Raw genomic sequence first — 10,136 nt, forward strand, 5'->3', positions numbered from 1 at the left:
ATTTTATTCAACATTAGAATGGCTAATCCAGATAGTTTCTTGAGACAATTTCCTTGGAACTTTGTTTTACAGCCTTTTACTCTGAGGTAGTGTTGGTCTTTGTCACAGAGGTGCATTTCCCTTATGCAGCAAAAATCTGGTCCTGTTTTCATATCTATTCTGTTAGTCTATGTCTTTTTATTGGGAAATTGAGACTATTGATGATACGAGATATTAAGAAAAAATGATTGTTGCTTCCTGTTATTTTTGTTATTAGTAATGGAATTATGTTTGTGTAGCTATCTTCTTTGGAATTTGTTGGAAGACTACTTTCTTGCTTTTTCTAGGTTGTAGTCTCCCTCTTTGTGTTGGAGTTTTTCATCAATTATCCTTTGTAAGACTGGGTTTGTGGACAGATATTGTGTAAATTTGGTTTTGTCATGGAATATCTTGGTTTCTACATTTATAGTGATTGAGAGTTTTGCAGGGTATAGTAGTCTGGGCTGGCATTTTTGTCCTCTTCTGGTTTGTATATCAGTTCAGGAACTTGTGGCTTTTATACTCTCTGTTGAGAAGTCTTGTGTAATACTTATAGACCTGCATTTATATGTTATTTGTCCTTTGTCCCTTACCCTTGGCATTTAGTATTTTTTCTTTGTTTTGTGAATTTCATGTTTTGATTATTATGTGATAGGAGGAATTTCTTTTCTGGTCTACTCTATTTGGAGTTCTGTAGGTTTCTTGTATGTTCTTAAACATCCCTTTCCTTAGGTTAGGCAAGTTTTATTCTGTAATTTTGTTGAAAATATTTACTAGACCTTTAAGTTGGGAATCTTCACTCTCATCTATACCTATTATCCTTTGGTTTGGTCTTCTCATTGTGTCCTGGATTTCCTGGGTATTTTGGGTTAGGAGTTTTTTGCATTTTGCATTTTCTTTAACAGTTGTTTCAATGTTTTCTATGGTATCTTCTACACCTGAGATTCTCTCTTCTATCTCTTGTGTTCTGTTAATGATACTTGTGTCTATGACTCCTGAGTTCTTTCCTAGGTTTCCTATCTGCAGGATAGTCACACTTTGAGATTTCTTTATTGTTTGAACTTCTTTTTCTAGATTCTGAATGGTTTTGTTTAACTTCCTTGCCAGTTTTGTTGTGTTTTCTTGCAATTCTTTGAGAGAGTTTTGTTTCCTCTCTAAGGGATTCTACATGTTTACCTGTGTTCTCCTATACTTCTTTAAAAAATTATTTATGTTCTTCTTAATGTCCTCCATCATCAACATGAGAAGTGATTTTAAATCTTAACCTTGTTTTCCAGTGTTATGGTGTATCCAGGACTTGTTATGCTGGGGGAACTAGGTTCTGATTATGCCAGGTAAACTGGGGTTCTGTTGCTTATGTTCTTGTGCTTGTCTTTTGGGATCTGGTTATCTCTAGTGCTACCTGCATTCACTGTCTCTGACTGGAGCCTGTTTTCCCAATTATCTTGATTTTGTCAGAACTCCTCAGAATCCAGCTGTCTCTGTGTTCCAGTGATCCTGAAAAGCTAGGTAAAAGAGCTCCTAGGAATCAGGATGCCTCTGGGATCCTGAAATCTGCTGCTCTGAGTACATTGTATAAGATATGTATGCATGTATGAGTTAAAATATACAGTTGCCACAACTGGAAACTAGAATTAATGTCCTGGCCTGTGGGGAGCTGACAGAAAGTGGCTATCATCCATTGTAGCCATCTTGAGCCATATACCCTGATAAGAGACTTGATTGCATTAGCCTACAACAGCTGAGCACACTCTAATAACATCTTGCTTTAGATACCCAGGATTTCCCTTGGATGTGTGAGACTTAAAGGTGTGTGACTTAGAGATCAGATTTAAAGATAAGACCTAAGGGCATGATTAAAGGCATGACTTAGAGGCATGGCTTAGAAATGAGACATATAAAAGGTGAGAGGCAGACAGAAGAAAGTATCAGAGAATCAGAACAATTTGGAGAACAGAGAATCAGACACTTCAGAGAGAACAACTTGGAGTAGGAATTAGGCACTTGGAAGATTATTAGGTATTAGGCACTTGGCACTTGGTGGAAGAATTTGGAATTAGACATTAGGCACTTAGCACTTGGAAGAAGAAACTTGGAACTTGGAGGCACTAGGGAGTAGGAATTAGGGTCTAGGAATTCAAGACTTGAGACTTAGACTAAGAAGAGAGACTGAAGAATGAACGAGATTGACTCACTCTGTATGGTCTCCATTCCTCTTATCCCTCCTCACTCTCTCTCTTGCTGAACCCCGACCCAAGGGAGCTGCTTGGGACAATGCAGGACAATTGAGCCCCCAAGGCTTTTGGCAGTGCAGGTTCCAACACTGACAGAATGGTCAGAGACACTTGGGCCCCCAAACGTGGGGCAGCTCGGACAGCAACATTTTTGGCCCCCAAAGGTAGGGCAGAGTGGTTCTCAACTCTGGGCACAAATGATCATGATGCAGGATGGACTTAGAAGTGCTGATGGATATATTGTCTCATCTCTTTATTCCTCTGGACTCCAAATGCAATGAGAAACTCTTCTCCCTGTAGCCTATGTACACTTGGCTTCTCCTCTAAGACTCACATGGGCAGGTGCTCTCATTCAGTAGCATGGCTTTCCAAATGCTCTGGGGAAAGTTGTGAATTTGACTTATGTTTGGCATTTCAGATGTGGTATGGTTGTGTATGCAGGTGGCCATGAATTGACAGACCTTTTACCTCATTAACCATTTAACATAAGCCCAGCTTGCTTGTGCATGTCTCTAAATCGTTGCATAGTACTCACAGACAGGGATCTCACAGGTCCTTCTTAGCCCTTCCCAGGAGAGATCAATCTGTTGAAAGGACAATTAGACTGGGTTGGGCCTATGACATTGACTCAATATTTTCTTAAAAGGCCTGAAAACTTGATCATTATCTATTCCCTGAAACAAAACTCTGGTCAGACTGTATGCTCCTGAATAACCCTTTTGACTAGGCACACAATTAAGAAGAACAGAGATTGGTATCATATGGGATAAAGGTTAATTTTTTCCTCTGTGGTTGCTTACAAGGGAGTCTACATGCTGAGAGTGATGGACTTTTGGCCTTAGACCATGAGATTGGATAACTGTGCAGACTGGATACTCCATTATTTCCAGAGCATGGGCTCTGGCCTTCTGATTCATACAATGTGTGAAAAATAGGGATTTCCAAAATTTAGCCTGAAATTATGTCCCCTAAATCTTTCTCCAGGTTCCTTCTGACTGAATATCTGTTAGGATGAGCACCTACAACCCTCCCACACTGGAGCAGCTGGCACTGGAGATGCTGGTGAGGAATGATGCCATAGACTTCTCTGATCTGGAATACCTGCCCATTATGCTCTTCCCACCACTCTTCCTAGAGGCATTCAATAGGAGACGCACAGAGTTATTGAAGGCAACGGTGGCAGCCTGGCCCTTTTCCTACCTCCCTGTGGGACCATTACTGAAATCTGCTGATGTGGAGATGATGCAAGCTGTGCTGGATGGCATAGATCTACTGATGACCCAGAATGTTCCTCCCAGGTAGGCAAGAGCCAAAACAGCTACAGGGAATAGGGTTAGTGGTAAGACACATGAGGGCAGAAAGACGTGATCAAACAGGACAGAGAATAATGATGTCACTGACATGGGGATTTGTGGAAATACTATTCAAGGTCAAAGCTGATCTAAGTGAAACTCATAGTGGACAGCTCAGAGTACTAGTAGCCCTAGTAGGATGAGCCTTTCCCTGGCTTTCCTACAGACACTAGATATGAAAGAGACACAAGTCAAGAGCAACTCAATGGAGGGAAGTGGGTCATGTCTCCAGATGTGTCAGGAGCCATAATGGGTAAATAAAGCTAATAATTAGCAGGTGATCATCCTGGAATGGCTTGCCTTGGATTATTATATAATCTTCAACAAGTGAGCCCTTATTCAGCAAGGCTGTAAGGGACTTATATGAAGAAAGCTTCCTGCTATTGATATGCTTTTTCTATTATTGGAATTAAACATATCTAACAATCACTAAGCAATAGCACACCTCTTTGGAGCAGATATCTGCAGATCCACGAAGATGTACTGTCTTGGGTTGATGCTATATAGACAAATAGATGACTTCTTAAGTCTTGTTGGTGATCTTATAAAAATTCCTAAATTTATATAAATGATTATTATTAAGCTCTTTTGTAGTGGGACTGCTATTGAGTTCCTTTCTGATAGTCAAACTGCAATGAGATCTCTGCCTGTCTTCCATGTGTCATTAGTTGCTCTTAGATAGTAACCAGACTTTCTCCAACTCAGAGCACATTCCAAGAGGTTGTAAAACAATTAACCAAAGGTCACTAATAGGAAACTCATGATTTAGTATAAGTGCTAGGACAGAAGATATAATGTTGCCTGGGTTTATCTATACAAACCTTCATTAATTTCTTAGTTATAGTTTTAAACCTTCAGTGAACCTGTTGAGTAGACAAGTGGTAGATGTTTAACCAGATAATTACTACTAATAAATATGCATGTAAACATTCTCTGTTGTAAACTCTATTTCAATTTATGATTTGTTTTTTGGTGTGAACTTGTGATGAACTGTGTAATATGTGATCATGTGCTCTGAAAGATGTAGAAGTTCTGAATACAAAGACAAAAAGTAGTAGTAGTAGCAGCTCTAAGTGTCTTTTTCTTCCTGAGACCTCAGACTAGCAGGCATAAGTTAGAGACCAGCAGTTCCTGCTGAGACAGAACAAAGGCCACATTGCCTTATCCTCTGTTGTTAGGCTACAGGTGTCAATCACCTAGGCCTGCAGTTTTCTACCCTCAGAAGAAGTTTCCTACTCTGTGCCTCTGCCACTACCTTCTGCATATAGTGCAGTGTCCTTGCCCTGCCTGGTGTGAAGTGTTATGTTGGCACTGAAGTTAGACAAGTGGGATACAAGCTGACTCCATATTGGTTCCTATTTTAAATTATGAAACTTTACCTATTTCCATCACAGAAGGAGGAAGCTACAAGTGTTGGACTTGAGAGATGTGCATCAGGATTTCTGGGATGCATGGGCTGGAAGAGAAGATGGAGCGTGCTCACCAGATATTTTGAGAAAGAAGCAAGGCCCAGAGAGTCTTCCTACTTATGCGTTGACACAACAATTGCAGGTGGTCACTTACCTGTACCTCAACTCCTCTTTGGAAGAAGACCAAAAGTACTTGCTCCAGTGGGCCAAGAAGAACGTGACTCTTTGCAGCTAATCTGTCAGAAGATGATAATTTTTCGCTTCCCCATAAAGATTATCAAGGAGGTCTTGAACATTTCCAGCCAATCTATATTGATGAATTGGAAATATGCACACCTGAGGTACTGCCATTCCTAAGTTTATTTCCACATTTCCTTGGCCAGATGAGAAATATTACCAAATTCAATCTACATCAAATTGACTTCCAATATAATCCTCTGGAGATTACCAGGGAGGTGTGTAACATTAAAATCGGAAGGGATATAGAAAACCTTGAAACCATGCACCTCTGATATCCTGTCTTTTTTAAATTTCTTTCCACATTACATTGACATGATGACAGATATTGTGAAACACTTCTACACATGATTCATTCCAAATATACTGTTGTGGATAGAGTGACAGATGTAAAAACGTGTTCTGCAGAATTCTTTTCTCAGCTCACCAAACTCGACCATCTCCAGAGTCTCTATTTGAATTGTTCCTTCATTCCCAATAACAACATGGAAATTTTGTTCAGGTAAGGAAGGATAGTGAGCTGTTTCTGTTCTGGCAGAAAAACTTTCCTTTTACTAGGAACATGAGTGAACACCTGAGGTATGCCAGTCACAATGGTTGTTACAATGACAGAATCATTACATTGTAGAAGTGTGGAATGTTTGTTTTTTAACTGAATTCACTTGGTTCATTCCTATTCCTTTAGCTGAGTCGGAGCTGGGGTAGGAGATATTGAGATAGCAGCCTTGCAAAAAGGTCCATAGTGTTGGGTCAGATGCAGTAAGTGTGCTTTGCATATTCATTTTTGGGATCCAGGCAAAGATAATGGAAGGAAACAGCACAGAGCAGAGAGCCCTGAGCTAGAGAGGCTCCACACTTGCCCTCTAGAAAGATACAAGTACAGGAACCAGTTTGTTCCTCTATTGAAGTCTGTCAGCCTCTAATTCTCCCTAAATGGAAGGATGGTTTGAACACAAGTTGGGACTAAGTAGATAAGAAGTTTGTGACACTGGGGTGGGGATCATCAGAGTCAAGTGTAGAACCATGAAATCAAGATGATGAGTGTGGAGATAGCAGAAACAAGAATAAACTGTGTAGGACACAGGACAGGATGTTGCCAGAACCTCCCTGTGCTAGTCCTTTCTAGGTATGCTCTTCTGGCATGATGAGGCAAGCTGTAGTTCTTTGACAGAGTGAGTATGGAGAGTTGCAGACCTGTGGTCTGAGCCCATCCCACAGGATTGTAATATGCCTCAGTAGACAATGCTATGAGCAGACACCAACATGCTGTGTTTCCAGGGTGGACATTCAACAAAAGCACAGATTGACTACATATGTAGCTTCTCTGTCAATCTTACTAGTGTCCTCCAGCAACGTGAGTTAGAACCAATGTCTTGTTTTTACTCTAGATGTCTGAAGAGCCCCTTGGAGTCCTTGTCTATGTCTTTCTGCCGACTCTCGATGTCAGACCTGGAACACATGTCAAAGTGTCAGAGCCTCTATCAACTGAAACAACTGCACTTCAGTGCTGTAGTGTTTTCTGAGTCATGTTTCAAGAGTCTCCGAATTCTCCTAGAGAATGTATCTGAAACTCTGCAGAGTCTGCAGTTTGAGCACTGCAGGATGAAGGACTCTCATCTCAAAGTCCTCTTGCCAGCCCTGAGCCAGTGCTCACAGCTCAACAGTATTAATTTTTACTATAACGACTTCTCCACTCCTGTACTGAAGGACCTTCTGCAATGCATGGCCAATCTGAACAACTTGACTGTAGAGGTGTACCCTGCCCCAAAAGAGTGCTATGATCCCCTGGGTGATGTTGTGGTGGAGAGGTTTTTTCAACTGTGTCCTGAGCTGCTACAAATGCTCATGTCCAAAAGGCAGCCCCAAAAATTCATGTTTGCTACAGCCACCTGCCCTCATTGTTTGGGATGCTGTGTCTATGACAGGGTTCCCAGCCCTTGCCTTTGTTGGCAGGTAATAGAAGATTGATTCTGGATGCTGAGACATGAAATCTGAAGGAGGACATTTACCACAGAATCCCTGAATTCATGGCTTTAGATGCAATAAAATCAAAACAATGTTCACTGGATTGAGACCTTGGGTGATTTGATATGAAGGACAATAGAATAGTAGGAACAGGTCTTGTGAAATCAGAAAGACAGTTCTGCATGTCTAAATATGCCTCCATCAGGACAGGATCCACACTGGCTTCCCCATTTTGTAAATATAAGGCCAGTCTATGAACTGATTGGTCTCCTTTTGTGTGCTACCCATGTCATTGACCTCAGTTTTTATTCTGTGCTGTTCTATGACCTCCTGATGTATGATCAAGGAAATTATCATTGGAGCCTTGTTGGTGGCAAACTGTATTAAAGTCACTATGGAATTATCTTCTACCCTTTACTTCCCAATGTTGTCTCCTTTGTTACTTGCACAGTACTGTCAAATTAAGTGTGAAGGGCTCTTAAAACCAGTCTGTATACTGAACCATCCTTGGAATGGGATGTGATTATGAGCACAGAGGCTTTCCTACACAAGACTGTGCAAGTGAACACATTCTAGAAACAGGGTGTGGGGTTGTTGTTAGAACTTATGTTCCATCAGTGCTCACAGCAATGGGCTATTATGGGATTCCCTATGAACATAGGGCATCATGGTCCATCAAATTATTGCAGTTTTATCAGTGAAAGTGTCATCCGACAACACACCTTATTCAGCACTAGTAGAATGCATACTGTCTCCAATCCACTAGAAGATGAACCCTCTACTGATCTGGTCATTCACAGAAATGTAGAGAAAGAATGAGCAAGCCTGTCATGTCTCAGGCATATCTGGGATTCCTCTTCTCCATGCCATGCCAGTGTTCTTTAAGACAATGTAGTTAGTTCAGCAAGAAGTCCCCTACGGAGATTCATTCTGCATCTCCTGTATCATTACCTCTGGGTTCAGCCTAGGTCAAGACTGTTTCCTCAACCTTGGACCTCTGCCTCAGCAGTTCAGAGCACACACAGAGAGACACATTGTGTTTTCAGGCTGTGTTATCCAGAAGATACCAGCCTATAGAGTAAACTCTCCTCTACTTCCAGCAAATGAGTACCTGGTTTTCAGTTGTATGCTACCTCAAATAGGGTACCTACACATTCAGAGAGATGGCCCAGCAGATAGTGATTTCTACACTTTTAGACAATATACGATCTTTTCTAGTACCTGAAAATCCCATCCATCTAGCTGTCTGTAACTCTTCTCCCATTGAGTCTATGCTCATTCTTAACCCCTATATGATGCCACATAAGTGCATGCTGGTGAAACATACACTTATATTTTAAACAATACACCTACAATAAATAATTCACAGTTAAAAAATTACTTTTTTAGCACCAAACAACTAATTGGTTATCTTTCCTACTCTTCTCTTCCTTGCTTTTCAGTACTCTACAGTTCTTGTGTAGGGCTGAGACCCTAAAGCATTGTCTCTGTCTAGTTTGCTATGTTCACTGGTGTCAATGCTTGTTTCAGCTCCTATAATTCAACTGTGTTTTCAAGCTTTGCCTATAGCTTTTCCACTACTAGTAGATGCAATCTCACAGCACATTCACTGGTTCTCTAGAGCTTACATCCTCTTTCCACATCTTCAGCAATGATCTCTGTGTATTTTGCAGATGTACCCTTTGGTATTGGATGTCCATATTCTGCATCATCATTGGTTTTGTGGTGTTCTGTAGGGGTCTCTGCAGACTTGAAAAGAGAAGTTCATTTATGTTGGGTAGAGACTCTAAAACATCAGTGGGTATAGGGCAGATGTCGTAGATTGTTGTTAGGGATTATGCTTTTTACCACACGAGGGCTTGTAGATTTCTCCTAAATTGTCACCCTGAAACATACATGTATCTCTTAGTTGGAGTTTATTGTGTGAAGAAACACCAGGATCAAGGCAACTCTTATAAAGGGAAACAATTCATTGGGGCTGCTTTACGTTTCAGAGGTTTAGTTCATTGTTGCTATGGCAGAACTCATGGTAGCATGCTGGCAGACATGGTATTGAAGACGGCTGAGATTTTCTATATCTAGACCCACAGGCAGCCTAAAGAATTAGCCCACTAGGTCTGGCTTGAGTTTTGGAAACTGCAAATCCCACTCTGAAGTCACACTATTCATGCAACAGGGCCACACCCACACCTATTCCAAAAAGGTCATGTCTTCAATATTCCATGCCCTATGAGTCTATGGGGCCATTTTCAGGCATCCATGGTATGAGTAGCTTCATACCGACTTAATAATTATATTCAGGAATATAATATATATAATATATATATATATATATATTATATATACTTGTATTTATATTATATATACAAGTAAACATATGCTTGCAATAATAATTAGCTAAAAAGAGGCTATAAACTTGGAGAGCACTGCAGGGTTTTGAAGAGGGTTTGTAACTTGGTAAGAAGATATGTAATTAAATTTAATCTCAAAGAGAAAAGTAAGTTATTGGCCCACAATCATATTTCAACATTTAAAGATGATGAGGGATTCGGAGTCAGTCTCAGAAGGACAAATTATTTTTTAAACAGTGGGAGGGTAATATACTCAGTATAAGTCCATGCATTTTATATAGCAGCATACCAAGCTCTTCTTTCTCCTACAAAAGTTGTAGGAGAAAGAAGAAACCTTAGTTGCTACAGTGCTTTGTCTAACATTGGAAGTCATGGTTAAATATCAGAATCACACAATACTGGGCACAGGAGTGCATACTTGAAGTCTCATTACTGTAGAGGAGAGGAGAGGATCAGTTAGGTTCAAGGTTTATCCTAGTTATACTTAATGTGAATGTTATTTTTGGTTGTCAATTAAAATACACTACAATTAACTAGAAGCCAATATGCTGGACATATTTGTGTATAATA

General features: G+C 40.4%; 1 protein-coding gene across 1 annotated transcript; it reads left to right on the plus strand.

Moving 5' to 3' along the window:
• The first annotated feature begins 3,263 nt into the window (after positions 1-3,263).
• Positions 3,264-7,218, plus strand: LOC117708697 (PRAME family member 12-like). The gene is given in 6 exon segments (XM_034502578.1): positions 3,264-3,550; positions 5,002-5,216; positions 5,219-5,305; positions 5,308-5,470; positions 5,630-5,752; positions 6,639-7,218. Coding segments are annotated over 6 exon segments (1,455 nt in total).
• Positions 7,219-10,136: the final 2,918 nt, after the last annotated feature.

Source organism: Arvicanthis niloticus, chromosome 5 (genome assembly GCF_011762505.2).
Source record: "Arvicanthis niloticus isolate mArvNil1 chromosome 5, mArvNil1.pat.X, whole genome shotgun sequence".
Classification (NCBI taxonomy): domain Eukaryota; kingdom Metazoa; phylum Chordata; class Mammalia; order Rodentia; family Muridae; genus Arvicanthis; species Arvicanthis niloticus.